Source organism: Trachinotus anak, unplaced genomic scaffold (genome assembly GCF_046630095.1).
Source record: "Trachinotus anak isolate AG129_WGS33_773 ecotype Australia unplaced genomic scaffold, CSIRO_AGI_Tana_v1 ptg000032l, whole genome shotgun sequence".
NCBI classification, from domain to species: Eukaryota; Metazoa; Chordata; class Actinopteri; order Carangiformes; family Carangidae; genus Trachinotus; species Trachinotus anak.
The window spans coordinates 26,900,152-26,916,764 of record NW_027273883.1 but is presented as its reverse complement, the minus strand read 5'-3'; the positions used below and the strand labels follow the sequence as shown (position 1 = coordinate 26,916,764).

Genomic DNA, 16,613 nt, shown 5'->3' with positions numbered 1-16,613 from the left:
GAGGAAAAATATTGATTCATCTGTCACTTTTTCTCCATTAAAATGAAAAGCAAAAGAGGGGGAGAAGGAGAATGAAAGTGTTGCATCGCAGATTAAACATATGATGCAGGCATGGGTCGGAGCTATATTATTCATGTGTGACAGAAGACAGAGCAGCGAGTGGACCATGAATATTCAACAGCAAACATTTATTTGTGTTTACACTTAAAATAAAGCAGAAACAGGAGAGCTGTCACAACATATTAGGAGCAACATAATTTGTGCAATACAAGATTTTTTCATATTTACAATCACTGATAAGCAACTGGCTCATGAAACTCAGCAAAAACCCAAAGTCTTATTTCCCTGTAACAATCAGCTCCCATATTAATGCTGCTGTGCAGACACATGTGTGAAAGACTTGAGTTAAGCATCAAGCTGACTTTCTTCCCTCGGCCTCTTTAAACTCTCTCTGCCTTTTATATTAAGGACATACAGTAGATCAGAGCATTTCACTCAGGAAATCACAAGGCCTCAATAAATTGTTTCAAAACCAGCACCAGAAGAGGTAGAGACACACAAGAGTCCAGTGATTATAAAGGCTTAGCAGACTGTGCAACCATGAACCTTTTCATGCTCGGTCACCTCCACACTGCAGTTTGCTTTCTGTTAGAAAGTCTCATCCACATCGTCAAGGAAACCTTGGTTCAGACTTAAGAAAGAGACGAAGTGAAAGTGGAACTTATGGTAAGCATGTTCAGGTGTGGGTAGATTCTCTGTTTGACCATTTTTTACTAAATGTGGGACTGAGAAATAAAAATATTAAATTTTAAATATAAAATATTAAAAGATTAAAAAAAAATAATAATAAAATAATCTGGGGGGCCAGATATTATTGCTGGGGCACCTTAATGCAGTGATGTATGATGTCTGATGTCAATAAGAAATTGTTTTTAAATGATAACGTTTGAACTTAATCTTTTATATCACATAAATAAACAAAGGCAAATATCATGGATCATATCATCAGGCCATAACACTGTTTACATCACACACAAACACACTGTTTACTACATATAAAACAAAATGCTTCCTGCCCTGGACCAGTTCATCTGGTTTATTCACAAAGATTCTCAATAGCGGAAATAAACTTTTCAGTCAGAAAACAGAGAGCCCATCATTACTGGCAGCAGATGTATGTATAGCTGTTTGCTGGTGCTGGTGCAGTGGTACTTTATACTGAAAAGTGTGTCCACTTCCTGTCTGCATCAGGATCACATGGTAAAACGACAAACCACAGCTGAAGCAGTGACACACGACACTGATTCTGTTTCACTCTCTTATCATTGATATGATCGTATTTATCATATTATTATTGTATATAAAATTAAACTGTTGTTAAATGCATATTTACCAAATATATACAAACAATATCAATATGCTGTCACTTTAATTTAAAGATTTTCACATTATTAAAAAATAAACTTTTTTAGAGGGTTTTTTTTACATAAGTGGGTCAGAGAGTGCTGGAGCTGTGTCAGTGATGAACACTGAGGCTCTGTGGTTGCTCATGTGCTCAGCAGAATATCACAATTTCAAAATGCCTCATTTCCTGGTTTCTCCATTCTGAGAAAATACTGTAGAACTAATGCTGAGATTAATTAACCAAGAGGCTGCTGCAGCACCACCTCTGTGTGTGTGTGTGTGTGTGTGTGTGTGTGTGTGTGTGTGTGTGTGCGCGCGTTACAGAATGTAATTAAAAACAAACAAAAAAGCACATGATTCAGGTCTGTCTCATTAGTGTGTGAATGCTGTTAAACAGCATGAAGTGGGGACTTGATGAATGATATCATCTCAAAGCCTGTATTCAGAGGTTCTGAATCACTGCTCAGTTGATACCACATGCGAACATCAGTGTGTCATGAGCTGAACTCAGACCTGCTGCTGTGAGAATATTTTTTATGTACAAACTCCTCGTTCCTGCCTCGAGAACGTGGGCTCCTGATCCTGTGGTTCTGCAGCAGCTGCTGAAGTGATGCTCCCCTTTTTCTCCAGAGTCCGGTCCCCCCCAGCTCGTCTCCGCCTCAGTCCACTTTATCGCACACTTGCTTAACTTGCAGGTTGAAGTCCTCTGGCTGGTCAGCGTACACGTAGTGACCAGCCCCGCGGATCGTCTGCGCAGAGGAGTGAGAAAAGAGAACGCAATGTGGGTGGCAAATGACACATATGTACACATATATACACATTACCTTTTATTTGGACACTACTGTTAGTGTATGTGATAGCATAGGAAATAAAAGTGAAGTTTTATTTATTTTTAAATAAAACTTTACTTTTAGGCCCATTTTTACAGCTCAGTGCTGGCGACATGAATGCGACATATCAGGAACAACCTCAGGGAATTTCATTACATCTGGAACATTCACATGGACTCAGAGACGAACTGATTACAGTTTGGTGGTCGGAGGTTTTTGGCCCTAACTCACAAAATCATACACTACTAATGATACGGTTTAATGCAAATGTCTATAAAGCGATGACATTTTCTATCCAAAAGGTCAAAGGTCAACTTCACTGTGACATCATAATGTTGTCTGCTCATTATTCAACTCTGTAGCTGTGTCCCAATTGGGGGGTCACATCCTTCATAGGAAAGGGCTCTATGAAGGCCGGAATGAGATGGTCTGGCCTGCAGAGGATTTTCACTTTGTGTCACCAGCTGCGCCCGCCCTTACTGTTGTGCCACAAAGTCTGACTCTTGTTGCCTAGCAACCTCGACCACTAAACTGTTTTTCACAAAAACTTGAGGTTGTACCATTAGCTGTTGAAGTGAGCTGAAACCCAAATGGTGGGACTAGTCGCGCTGCTGTGACGCAATCACTCTACAAATGCAGCATCTGAAAGGATGTGGCCCCTGAACTGAGACACAGCTTGTAACTCAGAAGGGAGAGATGTGACCATGTTTGCTGCAACTTGACTGGCTGGTGGAGGAAACGACCAGGAGGTGGTGATTCTGGGTCTAAGTAGTTGTCATAATTGCTGTGTGAAGTCTTGAGTAATGGCTAGTGGCTTGTGAAGTCACACTGACCTTGACCTTTGACCTTTGACCACTAAATTCTAATCAGTCCGTCCTTGAGTCCACGTGAATGTTTGCACCAAATATGAAGAAATTCCCTCATGGTGACGATGGCAGAAGATCGATCTGAAAACACATCGCCTCTGGCCTTGGCTGCTGCCAGTGTGGAGACGTAAAGATAAATATAGAAATACACTATTTTCTATTTAATAAATGATAATAAAAATACTATAGCACTATATTTGACCTCTAATTACCAGAGAGGGAGAGAGGTGACGGTTCAGAAAACTGGTGAATCCAACATGAGCTCAAACAGGAAACATGTAAGAAAACCTCATAAGTTACAGAATAAAGAGGATTTTCTCTCATCCAGGACAACGTGAACTTACTATGATCTCCACATGAGAGTGTGGTCTCATCTCTTTGATGGTGCTGCCTGAGTTGCTGTCTATGCTGGAGCGGGAGCCGTAGACGATGGTGATGGGGATCTGAGGCTGCAGCTGCTCCATCCTCTGCAGCATCGGCCTCTTGGCCCAGCCGTAGGGAATGGTCATGTTCTTAAAGGCTGTTTCTCCACTGTGACGACAATCAACACAACCGAAGGCTGATGTCAAGACATGACACTGGGTGGTAACAAAGGTAAGGAATAAATTGCACTCACTGCAGTTATTAACATGAGCAGCAATAATGAGGCCTGACAGGGGAACAGAGACGGAGGCAGACCTGGGTGTTTGTGCATTCAGGTGGTAGATGTAGTCTGACACCGTGTTGTCACTGAACATGGAGGAGAACTTCCTCTTGAAGTCAGGCCTCAGAGTCTGGACCAGAGTGGGACCTGCAGGGGCAACAGAGGCAGACACTGATGTGTCAAAACCAGGCACGATGAGGCTGCTTCATTACATTACATGATAATGAACAACTGGGAGGGTGAGAGAGTGCACACAAGAACCAGACTTCATTCGTCTTCTACACCCAAACATCAGAGGAAAGCTTCAGAAGAACATGCAGTCCAGTCATATTTAATTCAGTCTTATAGTCAACACCATGAGCTCATTTTATGTTGCACAGAATTTGTTATTTGTCAAACATTTTCTCTCTCTATGCCTCAAATGTTCAGTCCTTATTTCACCTTACATTCTACTTCCTCTAAGTTCCACACTCTTCATTTCGTGTCACAGTTGCTCCTGTTATGTTTGATGCTTCTGGTAACTTCTGTTCTCTGGATCATGTGTGCCACTGAAACAGTTTCCCCTCAGGGACCATTAAGATTTCATCTGCTCTAATTGATAAAAATGAGGTTGTGTCTGCTCTCCACCAGTCTTACCCAGAGGTCCGACCAGTCGCAGGCCAGCCAGCGGGTTGAAAGGACTGAACATGGCCCCGAGGGCTTTGATCCACACCGGGATGGGCCGGTCGGCCTCTGCTGTGTCTGGGCGCTCAGGAAAACCCCAGGGCTCCACCAGGACTATGTGCTTCACTCTACAGACCAGAGGGAAAGAAAAAAAATCCAGTGCACCTGCTGTTTGAGGTCTCTCGTGGTTAGTTTTGAGATAAAGATTTTACAGACCCAGAAAGAAATGTTAAAGTGATTACAGGAATAGTTCAGTGTTTAGGGAGGGACGTGTACTTTGTATAGTTTAGCTTAAAGCAGTTGACCTGGCTCTGCCTCCCAGTGTCACTGAGCAAGTTTGTTTAATCTGTTCAAAAGGAGTAAAAAAAAACACTTCATCTTATTGTCTCCCTGAGGTTACCAAGCAACCGTGTGACATCTCTAGGTAGCCAAGGGCAAGGTAAGATAATGGTGTCCTTGCTCCAGCCTCATTATTAACAGACATGAGTGCGTCATCAGTCTTCTCATCTCACGCTCAGCGAGAGCAAATAACTCCCATAATACAACCTGGGTGTTGTTCGCTTTGTTTACAGCCTGGTGCAAAAACTGTTCTGGTCTCTAGAGCTAATTTCCTGCTTCAGGACAACTGTACGGGCTGAATTTTACATAACTCACCTGTTAGGCGTAGTTCCACAGCCTGCATGTGGCCCATATACAGCATGATTGTCGGATGCTACTTTCACATGTGGACCAATTCTGGTGCACACAGAAAATCTTGCAGCTGTCAGACACTACCGGTGGGTAACTCGGGCCAGACTCGGGCCGAGGACCCGGGTATATGTCGGGCCAGTAACTGCCTCAGCTAATGAGAGTCACTGAACGTGATGAATTTTCATGTAAACATCAGACATAATGTGACTTATTGATTAACTAACAGAACACGAGGAAGTCTGTGCTCCTTTTTTTTGAGGTGAGTGGAGCTGTAGTATTATTTTATTTATGTTGGCACTAGTTAGCAGGTACCAGTGTCATAACTCACCATTCTTGGCTTGTTAGCTTAGCTTGTTAACTAGCTAATTAGCCAGCAAATGAATTAGCCTCGGGTTAGCCTTTGAGCAAGACACCCGGCTGTGCTAACGATGCTAACAGGTGTGTATGTACCAAAGTCTCTGCTTCACATGTGCCCCTCCTCTTTGCCCATTTGTGGATCAGCCTGGAGAGAGGCGGAGTCAGGCTCTGCCAAGATGGCGACAGTGAAGCAGCTGCTCATCAGAAACCTGTGGGTGATGTCACAGAGGCTACGACCATCTCTATACACAGTCTGGTTTTACTTCCACATAAACTGGTTGAGCTGGTTTGTTTACAGCCTGTCTGATCATCTGACTGCTGCTTCCTGCCCTGTGGGACTAGATTTCAACCATTACTCTGGTGAATACAGTGCTACCGTGACCAATAAGAATGATGGGCAAAAAAATAAGTTGGTTTTTACTTCTATTTCAAGAATTCAACTACCCATGCACACACTACCCACACATCAGAAACTATCCAAAATCTATGCCAACTGCACCACATTGTCTGACATTAAACACAGTGCAAACTGCATCTAGGGCCTCAATTAATAATCTATTATGTCTTGTTGTAAGTAAACAGGAAGCTTTCTGTTTAAGCCATAGCATGAACAATGAGCACAGTTTAGCTCGAATAAGGACATATGTCCCTGATCAGAGCATCTTGAGTTGTAACTTGAAGGCAGTTTGAAACTGAGCTATAAGAGGGCAGGAAGAGAGAATTTTTCAGCGCTAGTGATGAAGGACGGTGATAAGGGATTGAGGACATTTTATCAGACGTCCCTTGGGTAGAAATGGGCGCCTGCTGGGAGCTCGGAGCTGGAGACGCAGCGAGAGGAGATGATTCAGGGCAGATAGAGTCTGGTGGGAGGAGAGGCTGCTGTTATCACTGGCTGCCAGCACCTACAACCACACTGCTACAACTCCATCCTGTACAGACGCTGGCATGTTCTGGTACAACCGTGTTAACACTAAAAAGGGCAGAATCATTATTCAAAACACTGTTGAGTGCAGAGTCATTTTCTCCTCCAGGCAGGTTCTGCTTCTTTTGTCCTTTTTTTTAAATCAACAGTTAAAGGATAAATCTGGAACAGAGTCAGTCCGACAGTACTTCTTACAAACTAAAGATATAAATAACCTCATAACAACATAAACAGCCATTGCAATACATTTTAAAACACGTCCCCATCCCCTTCTGGGGTTGACCACATTTTGATTCTTTCAGTATCTTATCCTGAGTTCTCCTGCAGAAGCTCTCTTACATCTCCATATTGTATAAAGTCATTAATGGAATTCCAGATTTCCCACTAAGCGTCAAACTCGTTTTTCAAGTAGGCTATATGGTGTTCTCTCCATGGACACACATTGTGTCATATTCTTGATCCAGGCACCAACTGTAGGTGGAGCAGTTTCCTTCCAGTTGACAGCTATCACTCACTTTGCCTGCAATAAACCATTATCAAGAAATTTGTTCTTTTTGGTTCTCAAAGTGACATTTGTTGGATACAAGGGCAGCAGTACCATCTTGGAGTCTAGTGGAATTTCCACCATTTCAGGTCCACTTACTACAGAGGCTTTCAATCATATTATATGGCCTTCTTTAGCAGATTAAATCTGCAGTAACTGATTTTTTGGCCACTTGGCAGCAGAAGGAAGTTCTGAAGACAAATCACATTTTAAGTTGATACTTAAATCAACCATCTACCAACAAACTGTTGCTTATTTACACAACCAGCAGTTGTGACATCAGCCTTTGGACTCATGTTTCTGGCCACCAGGTGAATGTAAAGTCCAGTGTTCCCTCTCTTTTCGCTCTGTGTTTAGTCCTCACCAGCTCCGGAGGGAAATATCTGACTGTTTTACCGCTAAATCCTCCACTTTGTTCACCAGCTGCTCTCTGACTGTGCCTGTTTGCTGTTGTGCAGTTAGTGGACAGTGGGTTTTTAAATCTCCACTAACACACCTCTCTGCTGAAATGGAAAACGACATCATGAGAGCAGTGAGAGGGAACCAGAACTGGGCTGATGGGGGCTGAAGGTGCAGCTGCTCATGTAAGCCTCCTATAGTTGTTAAAACGTGAACATAACTTAAAACTGTGCTCAGCAATTTGTGCAACATTTTTACTTTGAAAAAAAATCCTATACACACTGTCTCTGAACTGCATGTAGACACAAAACTTTTCACCTATTAACCTGTGGTCAACTGCAATCAAACCGTTGTGTCATAAAGATTAGTGTTTTGATGCCTACAGTGTTTAGTTTCTTAATAGAGGGGCTAGTTCAAATTATGGTTTCGTCACTGAGGTCAAAGTTTGTGATTATGTTCTGGCATTCTGCCCCCATCATCAGAAAATTAAAAAGAGAATAAACACTGAACTAAATTTACACATTGCAGACTGTGTCAGCTGAGTTGCAATAGAATGTACCTAATAAAGTGGCCACCGAGAGCCCACAGAGATTTCAGTCAAAGGGGCCAAAGCTATGAACAAATAACCAAAATTGTTATAACCCTGAATTATTCTATGAATGTCTATTGATGCACCAATAAGATTATAAAGCAACATTTTTACTGGACTCATCCTCCTTCAAAACTTAGATCTAATTGTCAGTCATTTATGAAACGAGCTCCACTATTTGACTGTGTTGCTGTCGCTGTTTCCAACAGCTCTGATGCTAAGGGTCAAGACCCCCTTCCAGGAGTCACATGACCACACCTGAGACAGGGAGGATGGCTCCAGCACTCCTGCCTGGAAAGAAACCACTCTGCTCAAGTGCAACCACTTCACCAGGATGAGAGGTTATATATGCTTCCTCCTTCCTTTGTTTTCTTTCCTTTTTGACCTCAGCCCCAGTGTGTGCGTCCTGTACGTGAGCTGCCTTATTTAATATTGTGTTTACCTAATTTTGTTCTCTTTTTGCAGAGCAGAAACCACACACACATTGAAAAGACAACCACAGAGAAATGAAAAGAAAATCAAAGGCTCTGCACTCTTGAAGCTTGGATTCCTGCCACACACTCAGCCTACCCCATTAGCCATTAGCTTTGAATCTAAAAATGTAATTACAATGAGGCAAGTTCACTTTAGCTTTTATAGTTATATGGAGTTCAATCATAACAAAAAAGTTAGCTCGGGCACTTCTCATATAGAGCAGGTATAAACTGTACTCTCTAAAATATTATTTATTACTTTATTATTAGCAACACAAATTAAAGAACATTTTCTTAACCCAACCATGTACTGTACGCATTTTATGAATACTATCATTTAGATGAATTACCTTGCTTCACAATAATAATCTTTGTGTGTATTTATTTATTTATTTATTTTTAGGTAGAACAGTGTAGAGTGACAGGAAGTGAGGGGAGAGAGGGGAATGACATGCAGCAAAGAGTCAGGCTGGTCGAGAGGTGAACCAGCGACTCGCCTGCTCAGAGGACATGCGCTCACATGGTAAGCACTCTAACCGTTGTATTAATGGTTATATTAATATCATTAATCTAATACAGAAACGGGTTGTTGCATGAAACTGCTCAAACATTTGATGAAATGCAGGAACAAGCAGCAGAAGTTAAAAGAAAAACAGCTGTAGCTGAAACTCATGAGTTCAGTATAAAGGAGGAGTGGTGAATAATACACAGTTAAAGATGATGGAGGATGCGTGAAATAATCAGCTGACAGCTACTGGGAGGAGGAAGTGCAGGTTTATCTTATGTATGTCTGAAAACAACACTGACTGAATGATAGAGTTTAGTGGTCATTGATCAACCAAAAGCCACCTGACTGATTCATGAAGTTACACCATTGCTTTTCTCTGAAAACCCCAGAGCAAATTTCCCCACAGGCATCATTTGGATAAACTGATGACATATTCATAATCTAAATGATCATTTTCTTGCCTGAAAAAATATAAAAACGTAATCAAGTGACATAACAACAGTCCTAGGACAAAAATTGACTGGTTGGGTTGAACTGGTTGCATACTTAGCTGTCACAAGTCCACACAAGGCCCAATCTCAATGGCCTGTTACTGTGATATCACATTCAAGAGGCCAAACCTGAGTTTAGTGAGGTCACCGTGACCAAAGTCTAGTCATTTCCCCCTTGAGTCCAATTGAATGTTTGTACCAAATTTGAGGAAGTTCCCTCAAGGCCTGAGATATTGTAGTCAAGAAAATGGGATGAGCAAGACGAACAGACTAACCAAAAACCCATTCAAGAAACCTATAGACTTCAGCACGAGGGAACAGGGAGTGCTAACATGCTAACAAATTCCTGGGTTTTAAGATTCATTCTTGTAGCACTCTAATATCCCCCTTAAAGCCTAAGATTGGAGACACACTGTATGCGTTGTGTGTGCGGGGCTGCCACAGAACGTCTTGCCTTCATTTCAGCGACCATGTTAACAGATTAGAGCGGACACACTGCCTGCGTGAGACGCACTTCTCTGTCGTTGTGGCTGCATAGCATGCTCTAGAAGTGTGACGCACATCTTGCAGCAAGAGAAAAGAGAAAAGACCTGTTGAAGTCATATTGACATCATACCAGCAATATTACACAAACACTTTCCAATATACACCGATCAGACATAACATTATGACCACCCACCTAATAATGAGTAGGTGCCAAAACAGCCCTGATCTGTCAAGGCATGGACTCCACTAGACCTCTGAAGGTCTGCTGTGGGTCTGGCACCAAGCCGTCAGTAGCAGATCCTTTAAGTCCTGTAAGTTGTGAGGTGGACCCTCCGTGGGTCAGACTTGTTTTTCCAGCACATCCAACAGATGCTTGATTGGATTGAAATCTGGAGAATTTGGAGGCCAAGTCAACACATTGAACTCGTTGTTGTGTTCCTCAAACCATTCTTGAACCATTTTTGCAGTGTGGCAGGTGCATCATTCTGCTGAAAGAGGCCATCGCCATCAGGGAATACTGTGTACTTGGTCAGCAACTGTGTTTAGGTAGGTGGTACAAAGTAACATCCACATGACTGGCAGGACCCAAGGTTTCCTAGCAGAACATTGCCCAAAGCATCACACTGTGTCTGCTGGCTTGTCTTCTTCCCATAGTGCATCCTGGTGCCATGTCTTCCCCAGGTAAGCAACGCACACGCACCCGGCCTCCACATAATGTAAAAGAAAACGGGATTCATCAGACCAGGCCTCCTTCTTCCATTGCTCTGTGGTCCAGCTCTGATGCTCACGTGCCCATTGTAGGTGCTTTTGGCAGTGGACACGGGTCAGCATGGGCACCCTGAGCAGTCTGCGGTTACACAACCCCATACGCACCAAACTGCAATGCACTGTGTGTTCTGACACCTTTCTTCCGAAACCAGCATTAACTTTTTCAGCAACGTCTATTGGATCGGACAACATGAGCCAGCCTTCGCTCCCCCTTGTGCATCAAGGAGCCTCAGCTGCCCATGACCCTGTCACTGGTTTTCCTTCCTTGGACCACTTTTGGCAGGTCCTGACCACTGCAGACTGGGAACATCCTGCAGGAGCCTAAGTTTTGGAGATGCTGTAACCCAGGTCATCTAGCCATCACAATTTGGCCCTTCTCAAAGTCACTGAAATCCTTACACTTCCCCATTTTTTCTGCTTCCAACACATCAACTTCAAGAAGAAAATGTTTACTTGCTGCCTAATATATCCCACTCACTGCCAGGTGTCATTGTAACAAGATAATTAATGTTATACACTTCACCTGTCAGTGGTCATAATTTTATGGCTAATCATAGTCTCTATGTCTAGGCTGAATCTGAACATGTCATAGACATGAAAAAACATAAATATATTATTTTAACCATTTCAGCAGCTGCATGTGGAGACAGTGGAGTTTTAGAGACATTTTCTGTCAAAAATAAATCAGAACACGTGCGTTTTTCCACAACAGATCAGCAATGGCAGCCATGAGGCACACACCACACATCCAGGTGTGTCTCCGGTGTCAGCCCTGAACTCTCACAGACTTATCTGACATCAGCTAGTAAGCGATTGAGTGTGAGGGGCAATGGCTCGAAATCGTATTAAGAGGACAGCATTTTGTAACATATCATATCGTTACTTAAATGTGACAGATTTTACAGTGGAACAGCCCTAAACCCTCACAGACTTACCAGGAACACTCAAGTCAGCTGTGGGGGCTTCAGGCCTTCTGTCTGGTTATAAACTCCTAACCAATGATATCCTGACTGCAGTGTGTATATATAGACCTGTTCTGTACACCTGTACACCTCCAGGACCCTGAGGTGTGCAGCAAAGATCGTAAAATTGTAGCTGACCCCTCCCACCCTGGGGACACAATCTTTTTGACCTATTCCCCTCAACTCCCCTCCCCTTGACAATAACAGCTTCTTCCCATCAGCATCTGCATCTGCCCCCCCCCCCCCCAACAGAACTATTGCACACATTTTGCGCAGTGTATATATTCGTAATATATATATATTTCTATAAAAACCTTCACAACTTTATTGGCAATATTTTTATTTTATTTTTTTTTTATTGTTAAATTTATAAGTGACACTGACCTGAGGAAACAAAACAAATTCCTTGTATGTGAAAACTTGATCGCCTACTCCTCTACGTCTTGTCCAGAGCCACTTGCGAACATCCTGACAAACCAGCTCCTCCTCCCGGGTCTCCTCTCTCTACGGTCTTTGGACTTTCCCGCCAGCTCCTCAAACCTCTCTCTCCACTCCTGCTCATTGGCTTGCAGGACTTTTTTGGACTCTTCACGTGGGGTCTGCAGCTGCTCCTCTGCTGCCTTCACAGCAGCCTGGAGCTTGGCAATTTCCACTCGCTGGCTCTTCAGCGTAGCCTCTTTCTCCTCCCAGATCTGCATCACTACAGTGTCTGCGATTTCCCGTAATTCACTCATCTTGAGGAATATCACTTTCTCTTCCTCTTTTTTCTCTGTAAGCTCTTTATTGCCAACATGGTGGTCTGATTTCAGATTCCCTGTATTGAAGTGAAGAACCTCTTTGTCCTCCTGGTCTTTGTGTGCCTCCTCTGGGAGCTCTGACTGAAGCTCTGAAACAGGTCTGTCTGTTTCCAGGCTCTGCGGGCAGGTTGCTGCACTAGCTGTGTTGCATTGCACAGGTTTGTTGCCCCTCTCAGTTACTTCGACCTGTGTATCCTGTGTGTCGACACGGACATCCATGCATTCTGCGTAGATGGCTTCTGTTGTCTGCTGTTGCAGCCGTTTCTGCGCTTCCTGCAGTTTGCAGCTGAGATCCATCTTAGTTGCATATTCTACGCTCAGTCTGGAGGCAGAGTTTATCTCAACCTCCTTCAGCTGATGAAAGAGATTCTGGTTTGTCTTCGCTACATCTTTTGCATTCAGAAGCTGTCTTACTGATCTATTGACTTGGATCTTCAGATCCCTGATGACTTTTCTGCTGATTTTAAGGTTCTGATTGGCCTCCTCCAATTTGTTTTCAGACCTATGCAGCCTCAGTTTGAGAGAAGCTATGTCTTGCCTCAGGTCTTCCATGCTGGGAGTTTCGCGTGTCCGTTTACCCTGGAGCAGATCCAGCACTGCTTTCAGGGTATCAACTCTGGTTTTCACTTTGGCCCTTTCAGGTCCCGTATGCACCTGCCACAGCATCGCCTGTGCGTACTGTAAATCTGCTCGGACTTTCAGCTCCCAGTTTGCAACATAAGCCTGAACATGGGAGTCCAGAATTTCGACGCTTCCTGTCGCCATCTTTCTTTTCCTCTTTGTGAATTTCTGATGATGCTTCAGTGAACAATACTTAAGTATTTTGTCCTCTGAGCTTAACTTTGTGTGTAGTATTGAATTACCAGACAATGTATACACTACAGGTAGATGTGTATAGGTATATAGGTTTACTTCATAGGAATTATATATATTCTTTAATGACATTACACAGTTATGACATCAGAGTTCTGTGTGACATCATCAAATCAATCTCCCTCTGCTGTGCCTCAATTCAATAGAACACATGGGTACCATGGCAACAGCAAGTGTTTTTTCAAACCTATTATGATAATAATAAAACTGTCCGCGATCACCTGATCGACAGGTGTTCTGCTGAGGAACAGGTGCATGGATCATACTTATATATATTATATATTTGAATATTAATATAATACATTAATTATGATATTAATTATCATAGTTATTGTTTGTCACACATACACACACGTTTCTTAATAAACAAAATAAACATTATAGAAGGAAAAGCATAAAAGAGAAACAAAAAGGAAAACAGAACTTCAGGGTTTGTTGACAGTTGATGTGACATTTGGGTCAAATTGCAGCTGTTTATACAGAGTTATAGCAGCTCCTCATACACAGTGGTCTGTTAACGCTCCCTCATTTCCTTCACTAACGACAATACTTAAAGAGCCTCCAATGAAAATCAAGCGTTTCACCTGGTTAACATCCACAGGATGTTTTTATATAATGAAGACATGTGATGAGTGAAATATTCAGTCACCACCATGACTGAATGTTTCCACCTTGAACTGCAGTGAACCAATGACAGTCTCATAAAAACAGATTCAGACAGTCAGGGATTCATACGTCATAGAACCTGAGGAACCAATCCTGAATCCTAACTCTATCAAAAGTGAAAATGGAATTTGAGCTCTGATAAATGATGCATACTACCCTTGTCAATCAGATTCATCCAATAAAACTGACAGCAGCTCATGTCTGGATTCTGACCTTCAAACATTATAAAAACCTGCGTCCACCTCTTAAAGTCTGTCAGACTGAACCACGTCTACTGGGCCTCTGCTCTAACTTTATCACACCAAACTCACATCATCCGGATCTGAACTTAAGGATAAATGATTCCTTTTAGATGAAAAACATCACAGTGATAGTAAGATAACAGTAATAAATATAGAAATCCCATAATCTGCACTCACCTGCCTGGGTATTTAATCGAGTATGACACAGCCAGGTATCCTCCCAGGTTGTGCCCCAGCAGAATCATGGACTCCAGGCCCACTTTAGCCCTCCATTGCTCTATAGACTCCACAAACTCATCCTCTGCCTGCTGGGCGTCTGAAGAGAACAGGGGTCTGCTGCTCTGACCAAATCCCAGCAGGTCCAGAGCGAAGACGGGCCGACGCTGAGAGAAAGCGTCCAGGTTCTGCGCCCAAAGGCCCACACCACCTCCGAACCCATGGAGCAGAACCATGGGGGTTCTGTCCTTGACGCCGTCACTGCTAAAGATCAGGGTCCACAGCTGGTTGCCGCTGGAGATGGGGACATACTGTTTGGAGAAAGGACTGTCTACACCTGTTGAGACAGTGAAGGGAGGAATGAGAGGGTGAAGCTGAGAAAAGCTTTCATACAGACGTAGATGGGACTGATCCTCACATCTCAGCATCTTGTGCTCTGCAGTCTGGAGCTGGCTCTGAGAGGTGGGACACCACGACGGTAACCAGCGGGGGATCCAGCACCACCTACACAGACAAAAGCTTTATGAGCATCACCCTAATCAACTACAGATGCTGGTGTCACTGCGGTGTGGAATATGCATAAAGGATAAAGACAGAAACAAAAATAAAGCAGCAGACTGGAGGGTACAAATTAAAAAGTCGAGGCTGAATGATATTTTCAATTTCAGACAGAATGGATATTTTTTAATTTCACTTTAACTGGAAAAAATATGAAAAATGACGCTGATATCAATTACAATTCCTTTACATCTGGAGCGTATGATTTGTAGATCAGGGCATCTCTGCAGCACCACAACATTGTAACACATTTGACCTTTACCAAAAAATAGCAGCTCCTGTGATTTGGATGTTGCAGTTGACTTGCACGTGATTTTGATATAGTTTTCCATTAATTGTGCAGCCCTATTGACAAGTATGTTAAAAACAACATGTCAGCATCAGGACTGAATGTCAGCACTTATTACTGGGTACAAAGAAAAAGGTACTTCCCTGGTTTCATAGACAGGCTCTGTTGACATAGTGCGGTTTAGGGAACAGAACAAAAACACTGATGATGAAATTCATCTTTTTTTTTTTGTTTGATCTCTACTTTATGAAGTAAATAAAATACAATACTTAAAGGTCTCATACAGTGTTAGGGTATATGTTCTATGTGTGTGATATTTTGTTTTGTTCAAAAACTTAATTAAAAACTCTGACAATTGCATCTACTTCTTCTGCCTTGTTAAAAAAAACAAAACACTGATCTATAAATGTGCAAGATTGTGCATTTCAAAGGTTTAACTGTTGAGCACACTGTTATTTCTGTTTCACTGAACAGTCCGTCTCCGTTTCCTCATCACACTTGTGTAAGTTGAATACTGGACCATTATTGGCTGCAGACGAGTTGGGATGTGACAAAATCATGTCTGGGTGTAAACATGTTAAACTGAGGTTTTAGCTGCGCAGAGAGAAACCTTCCGCCTTTGTGTTCTAGTATCAAACTTTGTACCCACATCGTTCTGCACAGTGAAGGTCAATCCTTCAAATGAACTAACTATAAGCAAAACTACACCAGGACCATGTGACTTCAGTAAACCAAACTTTAAAACTTACTTTATTGTGGTGTCCACATAGCCCCACACACTGCTGACCAGCCCGTTCACACCAACAACAGACATCATTCTCTGAACAACCCTGAAGCCAGAGGAGAGTGAAACAAGAAGTGGATGAGGGCAAAGAACACTGACTGATTAATGACAGGCAAGGCAAGACAGATGTATTTGACAGCACACGTTCAGGAACAGGTTTTCAGATTATGTCTGAACCATACTCTGTGACAGGTAAAGTTTGTACACTCACAAGTTCACTGTCACATGTGACAAATATGTGTCTCCGTCAGTGTCATGTCAAAGCTGTACTTTAACTTCAGGGTAGTACCTGAGTGTTGACAACTTGTTTAACTTTTGTTCAAGTATGACAACAACATCCACACGTAGAATCGCACAGTATCGATGATGTACTAACTCCCACTGATGTGACTCACTGAATATTGCCTGCATCAGTTCAACAATTTCCGTGAGCAGTGTCGGAGAAAGCACTCACCCTGTGCTGGCCGTCACCTCCTGCTCGGCCATACTGCTACAGCACTGCCCTGCTGCTTCCAGCGGTCACATGTCCTCAGAGACTCTGACGTAAGGTCAGCGGTGGGGACGTTTGATTTGTTGTTCGGGGTAACTCCACG

At 42.8% G+C, this 16,613-nt stretch overlaps 1 protein-coding gene across 2 annotated transcripts; it reads right to left on the bottom strand.

The window, feature by feature from the left end:
• Positions 1-171: 171 nt before the first annotated feature.
• abhd5a (abhydrolase domain containing 5, lysophosphatidic acid acyltransferase a) lies at positions 172-16,608 on the bottom strand. 2 transcript variants are annotated; one of them, XM_071468321.1, is made up of 8 exons: positions 16,475-16,608; positions 15,986-16,066; positions 14,808-14,893; positions 14,351-14,726; positions 4,380-4,534; positions 3,779-3,890; positions 3,445-3,631; positions 172-2,153 (listed from the first exon to the last, which is right to left on the bottom strand). In XM_071468321.1, exons 1-8 carry the CDS (start codon positions 16,504-16,506, stop codon positions 2,064-2,066), a joined length of 1,119 nt encoding a protein of 372 aa, XP_071324422.1. In that variant the 5' UTR covers positions 16,507-16,608; the 3' UTR covers positions 172-2,063. The 2 variants fall into 2 exon arrangements, with proteins under 2 accessions (XP_071324422.1, XP_071324424.1); XM_071468323.1 differs by lacking the exon at positions 16,475-16,608 and adding an exon at positions 16,232-16,251.
• Positions 16,609-16,613: the final 5 nt, after the last annotated feature.

What these genes read in the sequence shown, in the direction of transcription:
- abhd5a (XM_071468321.1), bottom strand. Translation starts at nt 16,506, where the DNA reads ATGGCCGAGCAGGAGGTGACGGCCAGCACAGG. An exon ending in GAGGTGACGGCCAGCACAGG is followed by an intron (nt 16,067 to 16,474) that starts GTGAGTGCTTTC and finishes CTCTGGCTTCAG; the next exon opens with GGTTGTTCAGAGAATGATGT. An exon ending in CTGAATGCACAAACACCCAG is followed by an intron (nt 3,632 to 3,778) that starts GTCTGCCTCCGT and finishes TTGTCGTCACAG; the next exon opens with TGGAGAAACAGCCTTTAAGA.